Source organism: Seriola dumerili, unplaced genomic scaffold (assembly GCF_002260705.1).
Source record: "Seriola dumerili isolate Sdu_G_001 unplaced genomic scaffold, Sdu_1.0 BDQW01000104.1, whole genome shotgun sequence".
Taxonomy (NCBI): Eukaryota; Metazoa; Chordata; class Actinopteri; order Carangiformes; family Carangidae; genus Seriola; species Seriola dumerili.
The window spans coordinates 436,126-449,855 of record NW_019174359.1 but is presented as its reverse complement, the minus strand read 5'-3'; the positions used below and the strand labels follow the sequence as shown (position 1 = coordinate 449,855).

Here is a 13,730-nt window from a genome sequence, read left to right as displayed (position 1 = left end):
CAGGTGCCTCCTGGTGGAAGAATCAGATGACAGTATGCAGGAAGCAAATAGCAAAAATTCTTCTTGCTTCATTGCTGAAAGGAAAAAAACACATAGTACATGGTGTTTCTATAATAAAACAGGTCAATTTCGACTTGTGGATTTTTAATCAGTTACTTTTTCGGCCCAACAGCAGAGAAAATAACAAAACAGCACCTTGGACACTATGAAACCATCCCTGCTGGGTTTACAGGAATGTGCACACATGCATACTATTTTACTATTTCCATCTCCCACGGCCAATAAAAACCACCTCTGTTTTTCAAATCCTGTTTTAATATCCAGGCCTGTTGATCCCATCAGATCCCCTTGTCTGCTGGCCTGTTTCTAAAAATGTGCAGTGACGGAGACTAATTCCTGGACATGTATGTGCGTAATTACAGTGATTATGTATCAAAATATTGGATTTTAAAACTTAGTTTGAGTTGTTTTTTTCCGATTCTATTACATTGAGACCTGACTCATTAAATCAGATATCTGTCTTCTTCCTCCTTTGCACTTTGCAGAAAAGGTCAAGGTCACTGAAACTCTAGAGTCTTAGATTTTGTATTCTGGGCCATAAATGCACTGTGAGGACATATTCATAAGCGTTTTTAGCCCAGTCATGGTTAACTCAGCTCTGTGTATCCGACTGTTACAATCTTAAAAACAGGAAACTGAAAACTTTTGAGGCTCCTCGTCTTTTTGATTTAATTTAAGTAGTAACTTATCAAAATATCTTACATTATTACCCATAAATGCTTCTAAACACTGATTCACTCTGCTATTCAAATGATTTTACCGGTATTCATTTTGGGTTTTCAGGCAAGTGAGCAAAGCAAAGAGTAAAAGATGGGAAGCATGTATATACTGTGATTATCTACCAGAAATATTTCACAACAAAAGGATGCAAAAAAGGAAATTGTAGTGTTGGCACAAAGTGGTAGATAAATAGATAATGTTTCTACTTTGACAATAAAATTAAATTTGTATCAAAGAATACTGATACTATGGCGACATTCACAGCTAATCCTGGTAACCCTGTGAACCATCTCTGTGTTTGTGCCCACACACGTAAACCCAGAGCACTCAGTTGAGAACAAAAAAACACAAAAATAGGATTGTGTGAATATTAATCCAAAAAATTGTTTATTTGACAGCTTTGAAACTAAAAGTAGCAAATAATCTTTACTGGGATTTTATCAGACAGAAATTCTCATTAAACTTTCCATACACTTCATAATATGCACATTAGGCCACTGATAGGATCCAAAATGCTCAACATGTCTGAGCTAAAACTGCGTATGAGTGAATCAACCGTGAGACCAGCTGATGATGGAACCACGTCAGCGGTTGGACATGCAGACATCCTACTGATAAACTGCCTGGACTTTTGAAACAGATCATTAAATTAACAGATTCATAAATGAGGGCAAAGAGTTAAAAAACCCCATATTGTGATTATAAATACACTGACACACACATCCCTAACACAGACATACACACACGTTCACTCACACACTCATAGATATTTATGCATTACGCACTTTGTGAACAAACAGAATGTTACAACAGTCCATGAAAGACCTGGATTATATGACACTGTCTTTTCCAGGCAGACAGAAGCGACACAGACACACACACACACACACACACACACACACACACACACACACACACACACACATCTCCACTATGATGCAGCCACTTGGGTTAATGGTTCCTCCAGGTACTGCACCAGTGCTTCTGCCTATAAACACAACAAAGACAACATAATGTCAAGAAAGGATGTATGCAGAGTGAGGAGTGATGCTTGGAATAGTTTCAGCCATTATGCTTCTGTACTGTGACTCATACAGTACGAGCTGCACTATGACGCTTCCTCCAAAACTGATCTGTCACGTTTACTGCCGACACAACTGGTTTTAAATGATTTAAAGATGAACACTGCATCATACAGTGCAGTATGGACCTGCAGTGATTTGTTAATTCATTGATAAACTGATTGACAGAAAAGCAATCATGCACTATTCTGATAATAAATTCATTGTTTAAGTAGTTTTTTGGGGTAAAAAATGACAAATATTTGATCATTTCAGCTCCTCGGATGTGAGGATGTGCTGCTTTTCCTTTTCTGACATCACACTAAATTGAATCTCTGAGTTTTAGACTGTTTCTTTTTGATAAAACAAAACACCTGATGATATCGTCTTGGCCTCTAGTAAACTGTGATGAGTATTTTTCACTGCTTTACAATGACTTATAGACTAAACAACCAAATAGTTCTCAGATTAATCAATAATGAAAATAATCATTAGTTGCAGCCCTCGTGCAGCAAACTGGTATATTTTTCTGTCATATTTTCGAAGAACACTGAAGACTTAAGTACTTGGTACAGAGTCAGTATACCACAATGCCACATTCCCTTGCATTTTGAAAACCTAACTGAAATCTGCCACATCAAGAACCTGCAGGTGTGAATGCTGATTTTTTTTCCAGTTCATCTTTCACCATCATAAAAATATATTCACACGCAATGTTTGATATAGTGTACTGAAAGAAAAAGAAAAAAGCTTGAATGCTGGGGGCTCCTGCACAATACCTGTGCAACTCTCCCACTTGTGAACTCATTGTTTGAAAGTGAAATTACCCCAAGATAAATTATGAAGATTTCCATGAGGTTTGAAACCTGCTGTGTGACACAGCTGTGGTCAGAATGTTGCAGATATAATACCGGCCATGCTTCAGTATCAAATGATGGGAGAAGACATTGTTTACATTGATCATATGTTGGAGCTCTGAAGCTTGCAAAGTGCAATAAGCACTTGTCATGTGCATGTCTTTATCTAACCTTGCATCTTGCCGTTTCCCCCATTTAAAATTTAAAACCAAATCTACCGTGTTTAAAAATGCCCAAGTGTATATGTTAATTGGTTCTTCATCATACAAGAAGGTATATCCTTAACCTTCATGACTGAATTAATGTACATTAAAAATGTGCAGCAACCCCACATATACAATTGAGCTCAGCAAGTACAGAAGGCCACAGCGAATATATGAAATAGCATACCAACAAAAGCAGGGCATCGTTTGTACGGTGAAGCAATGACAGACAACAGCACCCACTGCTAGTGTGTTAAAACTCTCACCTTGGCTTTAAGCATTCCAAAGCCCACTGTCTCTTTGGCGTACATACACAGCAGTAGGTTGGCCACACGAGTAATGGCCACTCTTCCCTCCTGAGAGAGAAATCAAGAGATACAAAGTCAGCGCCCCACTCATCATTCACCTGAGAATAATTTCATTGGTTTTGGTAGAACTGTGCCTCTTACCATACAATCCATGAGTATGAATTTGAGTTTGTCTTCATTGAAGGCTTGGTGGCCGTTCTTGTCGTAGGCTGCCCAGATGTTGCTTGCGATGGCAGCTGTCACTCGTGCGTCAGTGTCTCCATACCCAGAGTAGGCCAGAAGTGAACCTTCATTATTCAGTAGGCTGGTGAAAATTTAAAGTTCGATGTTTCAGTATCTAGTAGATTAACATATGACCACACACCATACAGTCTATGAACTTTACTCAAGCTATCTCTGTCAAGCTACCTATCATTAAATGTAATATTTACTACAGGGATAAGGGATGCAGTGGAAGGGTGGACCACCTGAACAGAAGGTTACCAAGTATAAACGGAATATAAAGTGATATCCCACTGTCTGATCTATTTACAAACATGTAATTATTATGAATTATGTTACTTTTTGATGCATGATATAATAATCATGTGCGGGTCACAGTACTAGATGTGCTTGCAGGTTTAATTAAGCTAGATTCGAGACTTTCAAAAACAATTTTGAATGATAATTTTAATGGATGGTAGGACCATATTAATCCTATAGTCAAAAATGAAAGCATCCTACTAATAAATGGAGAAATCTCTATCTTTCTGTCCTTTTCTTGACAACTGCTCATCAGATCAACTTCATCTTGGTGGGTGTAGTGGCGGGGAACTAAGGAAGTGCAGTGTCAACTGTGAAGTTTTTCTTTGGATGGACCCTTGTGTAAATTAGGGAATGTAGACATTATAATTTCACTAAAGCTGGAACAATTAGTCGATCAACAAAAAAATTGACAACTAAATTGATTATTGATTGTTTCAGTATTTAACAGTAATTTTTCAAGCAAAAATTTGAAAATTTCACCTTTTGCAATTTCTCAAATGTGAGGATTTGATCATTTTCTTTGTCATATATGATATTAAACTGGATATCTTTGGGATATGGGCTGTTTTTTTGCGGATTAAATTCGCAATTTGAAGACGTCAATTTGGGCTCTGGGATATTATGATAATTTTTCACAAATATATACGCAAAACAATTGTAATAGTTTTTTTATAATTGATACAAGTTAGTTCGGGCCCTTATTTTCAAACAACATGTAACATTGAACTATTGAATAACTATTTCGCCAACAGCTATCACTGTAAAATATCCATTGGCTGAGGTTAATATTAGCCTACTTGTACCGCAGCACTACGGAGGAGGACTTATGCTCGGTTCATCACGATATTTAGCATACTCTTTACATTTACATTTATATATCAAAAAGCCCTGTGTTGTAACTGTCACAACAACAAACTGTTTAATGGTCAAAAACAAAATTAACTCCTGTACCAAGCAGCCTCTCGCTAGCATGCTGCTAGCTAGCTAACCGTACTCACAGTGTGCTTTGGACTCCGTTTGTGTTCGCTTGGCTGAGAACCTGCGTTAACGCCTTCGGCCGTAACATAGCTAACTACTTACTTTAGTGTGATACTGCAAAAAAAAAAAAGCTTAATATATTTTAAGTCACTTAACATCTAGCTTTAAACTGTCTCAAAACTACTGAACAACACACGTCAAGTCAGCTGATCCTGATGTTTTCTTCCCTTTCCGGAAGCCTTGGCAAAGCATCGTGGGAATTGTAGGCATCAAATTTATCCCGAAATCTTTGGTGAAAGGAAAACGTTTTTATTGTGATTTATTTTGATACTTAATACGTTTAGCTAAATGTCCCTAATATATATGCCCAGGACAAATACTGCGCTACAGCTGTGACACTTAATACTCAAAAATTAATCATTTTGATGCTTGTGAGACTTTTCGTCCAATAGTATTATTTGTAGTCCACTGCATTTGTCTTTAGAGCTGTAAGATGTTTAAATAGTATAAACATAGTATAAAAGTATAAAGTATTTAGAATAGACAAGAAATTTTGCAAATAATTTATTTGGTTGAAAAAAAGTCCATATGCAGACATACAACCATATATTTCACAGGTAATTTTGTAATATATTGCAGATCCCAAAAGTTATATTTAGGCCCTACACTGCTTGTATGGAAATACATAACCATGTTATATGGCTTGTTTTCATTTGTCATCAGTAATAATCATAATCAGATGGAAATTCTTTTTCATTCTGGCTGAATAGTCAGAAAAGACAGAGAAAGTCCAAGAAACACCTGTATATACAATATTGCAATAATGTATTTTGGCAATGCTGCCAGCAATGGTGTAATATAATCATAGATATTAAAGGGATACATGCCCTGGTATCGCAACAGATTCTTCTCCTCTACAGTTTATATTGTCATATGGGACAACCAAATTCTAGACACATCATAGCCTTGGTCCTATAACCTGAAAACATTTAGGCAGCAGATACAACCATATAAATTAGATAAAGTATTTAGAATGGTGGAAAGAAGCTGTCGAGATGAAAAAAACAACTTAGAAGAAGTGTTAACTTCATGAATACCTTCCAACCAGGCAAGATTAAGGCTCAAGGGTGGAAAAATAACATGTTAGAAACAAATTGGTTGTCCAGACAGAAAACACAACGAAACCAACCTTCTGCAACCACATCCTGATGAAGACCCTTTAACATAACCACCTAAATACAATATTTTAGAATTAAATAATGTTAAAACACGTATTAAATGTTAATTTCTTAATAACCTCATGCAGAAGTCAAGTGAAGAAGCGTGCCAGAAATCATCTCCGGCTGCACTGGCAGGAGAAACACAGTGGCAATAATAGTCATGGTGTCATTCAACAGTAGCAGTGCTGCCACAGCATTTAGCACAAGACTAATTGTGTTAGAAACTCAAACTGGCAACACTCTTCCCCCAACCTCCATTTTCATCCATTATTTACAGAACAGATGAGGAGATTACAAGTGATTGGAATACTCCTAAATCTGTCTGGGGGTCAGGTTAGACTCAAATGTAACAGAGGACTGTATTCATTCAATTATTAATTTTATTTTTTAAATCTCTCAGTTCCTAACTCTACTATTCTTTCACCCTAAAACTCAAAAATGGACTGAGTGAGTTAGGCCAGTAGTCTCTCGATGGCTGCGTTGACATCCCCTCCTGTAGCGATGAGTGCCTGCAGATTGGCCTCGCGGTTGATGAAGCCCATGGCGTTGAGCTGGTCGAGCTGCTGCTGGAAACGAACCTCCGGGCTCTGAAGCTGTGAGGGAAGAGACAAAGACGCTGCTCATTTACAGGGATGGACCTTTGGACCTTTGAGATTGTGACTACGGCTTACGCCAGCTGATACTAACACAATTGTTTTTTCAAATATGATCAAAGTGACATCACCCACACTAGGTTTTTAACTCTGCTTAACTGCTATTTACTCATCCTCTCACACGATGTCACATTTTAAGCATTAAGATTTTTTGCCTTTAAAAACTACAGAAGAGCCAATCAATTATGAATAACTGACATTTTTACTGAAATTTGAAGTGCTTTCATCATTTAAACCTTCTGACACTTTATCTGCCTTCATCTGACTACACTTCAAACAAAAGATAAAATAATAATTGAGGGACAAAAAAAATCTGTTCTTGTAACTTCCACTGTTCATTCACAATTTGCTCCATCTGCAGTGCTTACACTTCCACTGAGAATTTTTTTCAGGTTTTACACTTGAATTCTTTTATTCCAGGGCTTGACCTTCAGCTGATGCTTCATCTTAACGCAGCACGTAGTCTTGAGGTGACACTTCAACTTCACTATTTCTTTTTCCTCAGCACTTGCATTTTAACTGGCATTTCAACTGAGTAACTGCATTTTCACTGCCTTTCTGAGTTGAACTTCAATTAGTTCAACTATATCATCAACTTAATATTATGAAACTACATTTATATACAGTGGGGTCCATAAGTCTGAGACCTCAATGGGAAAGTGGTTTCAGACCCCACTGTATAATACCAAATTTATAGATATCATTATCTATTTCTCTTACTCAAAAACATTTTATCCAACAAGTTGTTAAGAGGTTAAGAAAAAAGAATTGACAGAACTACAACACACTGTATATTTAGTTAATAAAAAGAGCTATCTATTGAAAAAAAAAACAAAAAAAACTGCTGCTCTGATTTTGACAAAAACAAAACAGGACGAATCTGCACCCAGATGAAACATACCGATGGCCCCCCGCCTGCAAACATCTGTAACATCTGCTGCATGAGCTGTTGCTGTGAGGGACTGGATCCTGATGCCGTGGCAGAAGAGGGAGGGTTCTCTGGAAGGACTCTGCCCCCTGTGGCTGGAGGAACTGTGAGACCTTGTGGAGACAAACTAGAGGGGAAGGATTTATTTAAAATTAAAGACAACTGTGGCGACTCACAGGATTCCTGCAAATTTTAGCTAAATACATTATGACTTGAAATGGCTGATAATTTAGTACATCTTCCACTGCCAGTACCTGCCAACTATCAAACAGAAATGTTACAGTGTTACCGCTGGCTTTACCATTTCTTTAAATAAATTAACCTTGTAAGAATTTCATTTTCTGATGTAGTCTGGTAAGAGTGGCAGATTCTTTACACATATATCTTAAAAAAAAAAATACAACATTTTAATGACTTAGTCCAAGCTCTTGTGTTCTTTTTCTTTTCATGATTTAAATAGCTGAAGGAATTCTGATTAATTCCCAAGTTGACCGCCAGACAATTAAGACAATTATGTAGATTTAAAGTATTCGACTCAGAGGTATAGCTGGTACCTGGACATGAAACCCGGGACTTCTGCCTGCAGTGTCTGCAGGCCCTGTTGGATCTGTATGAGGGCCTGCATGGCTCTGGGGTTGGTCAGCATAGAAAGCGTTTGGGGATTCTGCATCTGCTCAATGACAGACATGACATAACTCACATTTTTCCATCTTGTGCACACAAGATAATAACTTGGATCTCTGTATATCACATGAAAGTCCTGCTCTGACCTGTCTCATTAGCTCAGGGTTGTTGAACATGCGTGAGACGTCAGGATTTTGTTCCATGAGCTGCTGCATCTGAGGATTGCCCGCAAACATCCGTCTCATCAGGTCTGGGTTAGACATCATGTTCTGGACCAGCGGGTTCCCCATGACCTGCGACAGCATCTGTGGGTCGGACATCAGCTGTCTCTGCACCTGCTGCTGCAGCTCCATGAAGTTGGATGAACCCATGCCGAGACCTAACAAGCCAGACAGGTCACCCAGTCCACCTGAGGAGGACGAATACAGCTGGAGATTAGTTCCTGGCAGGTGTGCGGGCATGTTGATGGGGAACTGCCACATGATTGCTTTTTAATATTTTGCAATGGGAATTATTTGCAATGGTCCACCTAAATATTTTGCATTTGCTGTCACTCAAACTGCTTTTTACATTTCTACATTTATTGTGCATTCTTTCCAAATGTCTGTGTGGAAATGCAGTTTCTGAAAGCTGAAGTTGTTGGGGCTTCCTACCAGCATATCAACAACCATCATTCCAAATCTTAGGCTTGATGTCAAACATGCTTTGTGCACAGTTTATACATAGTGATTTTTTTTTTAATGTAGGCTCATAAAGCGTCTGATGTTTTCAACATGTTTTATGCAACATCCCTCCACAACATATTCCCTCAGCGACAAGAACGACTTCCATTCAAACCATCAACATTTATTTACAGTAAAAAAGTAGGTTAGACTGGGAGAAAAAAATCTGGATTCAGATGTTATCTTTTCACAGTGTGAATTTGTCTTAAGTCCTACTTGGCGTAATCTTGCCATGAACCTAAAATTAACCTAAACCCAAGTCAAACATTGTGTAAGTATTTGGAATTGGTGACTTATGTCATATTCCTCTTACTTTGCTACCAGCTGCTAGTTTAATTACTCTTGCATAACCTATTCGACAAGAACTGCAAATATTAAACTCTCTGGAGTGCAGCAGTAATTTAAAAAATGTAGACATTCTTACCCCTTGCATTAGCAGGTTGTGTTGGTGTGTGACCTGTACCACCTCTTGTGCTTTCTGCTTCCGTTGGGTTGGTGCTGCTGGTGCTTTGTTGAGGTGGTGCAGAACTGGGACTTGTCTGAGATGCACTGCCACCTGTTGTTCTGAAGGGAGAAAGCAACCATCAAATAATACTCTTTCCAGGCACAAGCTTAATGTCTTGTCATACGCACATCTCATGAATTGTACTTACTTTGGGGCAGTCTTGATAACAAGATGAACGGTGTGTCCATCTTTGATACCATGCTGCTTTAAAGTATCACTATCCTTTAGAATCTTTCCAGTAAATATCAACACCAGCTGGTCCTGCTTGGCCTCGAATCTTTTGGATACCTCCTGTCTAAACTGGAAATACAAAACAAGAACAGAGTAAAGTGAACATCAGTCCAGATGTTCCAAAAATAAGAGAATCTGGTCCACTATATATCATCACATTAAACGGATCCTGTATTATTATGCAATCTAATGGACCTCTTTTCAACATGGGAGCTGTGTCAAAATCTAGTCTGACAATCCGAAAATCAAATTTGTATTCCCTCAAATTACCACAAGGTGATAAATTTTTAAAAAACAAAACCAACATAGTGTATTCCAGTGTAGGAGTATTGGTTGGTTTTTTCTTAATCTTTGTGCACTGTATAAGTAATGAAATTGCCATCTATAGTGTCCCCTTGATTAAGAGACAACTGAGGCAAGCAGCAAACTTTTGCTCCAGGGACCCAAAACAGGTTAATCCGGCCACACATCTACATGAGGGCTTGGTCACAGTTAAAACATTAGATAGTGTAAATATGTCGGTAAATTGTTTCACAGATAAGTATCAAAGAATGGGTGATCATTATCAGCACTTTGGCTTGATCAGTATTGTTGGTCAACAGCGCCCCACCTAAAGAGCTGGGAAACGGTCTGACTACACCCAGTATCTATCGCTGATAGATATAGCTTCTATCAGCGACCTGTCACCTGTTCTGACCGGTGGACAGATAGTGTACGATAAGTCTATATCGCTTTTGAGCAAACACACAGACACACACACACACACACACAGTTTCAACGTTACAATGTTGTAACTGTTGGTTAATATCAGAGTAACATTGAACTGTCCACACGTCACGTTAGGCTACGTCTTGGTCAGAGGAGGAATGGGTCGCAGTTTAATCCCAGACAACCATTTTAATATTGCGTAAACACCAGCGAGACTTTAAAAATACACAAACGAGGCTAGATTAGACCAGACTGACTTAACCAGTGATACAGACCTAAAAAGAATGGACGACTTAACGCGATTGTAACTTTATAACGCAAAGTTAAACTGTCAACAAACTGTTGGGTGCTAACTCAGGTAAAGCTAGCAAACTTGACTTCCGCTAACAGATGCCGAAAAGGGTTCAGTTAACGCACCTGGGCGACAGAGGAATCCTCCGAAATCGCAAATTCCTCTTTTCCTTGGGGGGTTTTCACAGTGACCACTATCATAGACCCTCCGGGAGCAACATTTTTATTTCCGTTAGCATCCTCCTTATGGTCCTTGCTGTTACTCTCCGCCATTTTTACTACTCCCCTTCCTCCTTGTTAATACCGGTAGAATTAACGTTGGGTCGACGTGTTGCTGCCCTCCATCGACCGTCAGTTGAACAGCAGCTTCAAAATTTGGGGTAAAGTCCACAATAATAGAGAAAATGAATTACTCTTTTTATTATATTATTATTTTGAAATTGTCTATACCACTGGTAGATACCACTATACCACTTTATATATTATATAAATTATTCTTTTTACTTCTATCCGTTGTTTTTAATCCCAGTACCAAGCTGCCTTTATGTTATGAAAGGTGCTATAAAGCTTAATAAAGTTGTTATTATTATTATTATTATTATTTTTATTATTATTATTAGCTATTTTTATTATATGCAAGGGTGAAGTGCTGTTTATTTAAGTACTAGAGTCCACCTTTGATGCACAAGGCCAATTGTTTACCACTTCTAATACTACCTACCTATCAATGTTGGGGTCTAACAAAGCCATATGCAACATAAATGGTTTAATTACTGGCTCACAGTCTGCCATTTAATAGTCACTGATAACAAGATATTGAGACAATATGGACATAACCTTCTATTATACCTGTAATTTGTTCTTTTTGTAAATAAATGAGTACAAAATGATGACTTGATGAACTATTCATAAAGTCAGCCTAACATTTGTTGTGTGTTAAGGAATTTCTCTCAAACATAGTAGATATGTGTGGCTGTGTGAGCATCAGGTAATATGACAATGATAGGCCTTAATAAGTACCAAAAGTTTAAGCACTCATTATACAGAATTGCCCATTCGAGAATAAATATATGTTATGGGCCTACTTTATGTAATGCTGGGTAGCTTAACTTATAATAATACATCATCATTTTGTTGTTGATATATAATATACATTATATTTTGTATTATTAATTAGAGGCTACTAAGTAACAAGTCACTAAATTTATCAAATTAATATAATGGAGCAAACAGTACAATATTTGCCTCTGAAATGTATAAATGGCATAAAATACTAAACCCCAAATTACCCCAAATTGTACTTATATACTTTCTTGTTTTACAACACTACATGTTTTGCTCCCTCTGCTTTCATGGCACTGCTAAGTCATCCTAGCTGTATTTGAGATAATTCCTGTTAGAAATCAAATCTAATCTGACCCAATTCTTTCTCCAGTAAAGGGACCCACCCTCTCAAACACTCTGCAAACAAACACACCAATCTGTACAAAGTTGTCTGATTGTTCTACATCAATCCACGCCTAGAAACTTTCAGATAACTAAGCAATATAAGATATGGATTTTTTGCTGTGCTGTCGACTTTCTGACCATTGCAGCGGTGTGCTGTGAAATCCTCCTGGCTCTAAGGTATGGTAGAAAATTGTTAATTAAAACCATCCAGGTGTATGGTTGCCTTGGATATTTAATTAGTATTTATCAATGCTTGTCTTTTATTTGAAATGAGTGATTTTGATATGATACCTGCATAACGTTTCTTTTACACATCCTTGGCTAGATTTCTCATATTTCTGCAAGAATGAAGGCTGGTCACAGGTGTCTGCTTTTCCACCATATTTTGCTGTCTGTCATGTAAGTATGATATGAACTTTTTGCAAGTAAGATATGAGGATAGATTGTTTTAGGCTGCAGTTTGGTGGCACTGTAGTAATTATAACATCCAAACTCTTCTTCTAAATCATCAGCTTTTTGTGTCATGGCAAAGACGTTTTCTTCAATGACAACGGAAACCTTGTACTCCCTGGGTCCTACAATATTCCATGGATGGCGGGCATTCAGGATTTCCGCACCCTATCTCTCGTCACCATCCCTGGCACCCATGACAGCATGGCCCGCTACGGAGGCCCAGAGGTCGAATGCCAGGCTTTGTCCCTGAGGGATCAGCTGAGGGTTGGCATTCGTTTTCTGGATCTCAAAGTGTTGGGACTGTCTGACACCCTCTATGTTATGCATGGGGTGACCTACCAGCGTAGCACTCTAAGGGAGGTCTTAGACACAGTTAAAGCCTTCCTGTCAGAGTTCAAGACTGAAGCTGTGCTCATTAGAGTGCAGCCACAGTCTTTTGAGAAGAACACAGTAAATCAAATGGTGCAAAATCTGATTGGCAATGACCAACATGTGTGGGTGGCCTCTGGGATGCCAAATATGGGTCAAGTCAGGGGGAAAATAGTCTTTTTGCAGAAGAGCACCTTCACACTAGGAATTCCCCTCATAGATACGGAAGGTAAGACCAACAAGGTTAGCAATGTTAAAGATAAAGACAACAGAATAATCAAACAGCTGGAACAAGCCACTGAAGCCTGTGGAGGGGATAATGCTATGTTGACTTACACTAGCGGCACTGGCTTTGGTACTTTCTGGGGAATGTTTCTGACTCCAAAAAGAGTGGCTGAGAAAGTCAACCCATGGCTCAATGGATACCTTAGACAGTTTTACCCCAATCAGCCCAGACCATGCTTTGGTGTCATCGCCATGGACTTTCCTGGCATTGACCTTATCCAAACTGTTATCAATTTAAACTGGTGGTAGAGGTGAGGTTGATACATTACTATGAAATCCGTTCTGTATCTTTCCTTTCACCCCATACACACTTGTATTAAGCAGAAATGTATTGTAATCCAAAACTGATATTCTACTTTGTCATTTTAAATTCCGTCTCAAACTGTGTGATTTTGGAAGCAGTATACCACTGACATTTTCTGACCATAATCATGACAGAAATAAATTCTATTTCATTGCCTCCTCATTGATCTGAAATCTTTGTTGCTCAGTGATTTTGCAGCTCTGTTACTTTGCATGTCATTTCATGCTGCCTGAATTTGCTCTTTGTAAATAGCCCTGGAATAAGTCTTAGGGTTAG

The 13,730-nt window shown here is 38.3% G+C and overlaps 3 protein-coding genes across 3 annotated transcripts; 1 reads left to right on the top strand and 2 right to left on the bottom strand.

The window, feature by feature from the left end:
- Positions 1-1,148: 1,148 nt before the first annotated feature.
- lamtor2 (late endosomal/lysosomal adaptor, MAPK and MTOR activator 2) lies at positions 1,149-4,928 on the bottom strand. Its single transcript, XM_022746410.1, has 4 exons — positions 4,733-4,928; positions 3,351-3,513; positions 3,168-3,257; positions 1,149-1,768 (listed from the first exon to the last, which is right to left on the bottom strand). Exons 1-4 carry the CDS (start codon positions 4,798-4,800, stop codon positions 1,712-1,714), a joined length of 378 nt encoding a protein of 125 aa, XP_022602131.1. The 5' UTR covers positions 4,801-4,928; the 3' UTR covers positions 1,149-1,711.
- Positions 4,929-5,270: 342 nt separating this feature from the next.
- LOC111222607 (ubiquilin-1-like) lies at positions 5,271-10,886 on the bottom strand. The gene is made up of 7 exons (XM_022746398.1): positions 10,721-10,886; positions 9,513-9,664; positions 9,284-9,423; positions 8,284-8,546; positions 8,068-8,183; positions 7,487-7,640; positions 5,271-6,525 (listed from the first exon to the last, which is right to left on the bottom strand). Exons 1-7 carry the CDS (start codon positions 10,865-10,867, stop codon positions 6,385-6,387), a joined length of 1,113 nt encoding a protein of 370 aa, XP_022602119.1. The 5' UTR covers positions 10,868-10,886; the 3' UTR covers positions 5,271-6,384.
- Positions 10,887-12,373: 1,487 nt separating this feature from the next.
- Positions 12,374-13,470, top strand: LOC111222639. Its single transcript, XM_022746434.1, has 2 exons — positions 12,374-12,442; positions 12,556-13,470. Exons 1-2 carry the CDS (start codon positions 12,390-12,392, stop codon positions 13,397-13,399), a joined length of 897 nt encoding a protein of 298 aa, XP_022602155.1. The 5' UTR covers positions 12,374-12,389; the 3' UTR covers positions 13,400-13,470.
- Positions 13,471-13,730: the final 260 nt, after the last annotated feature.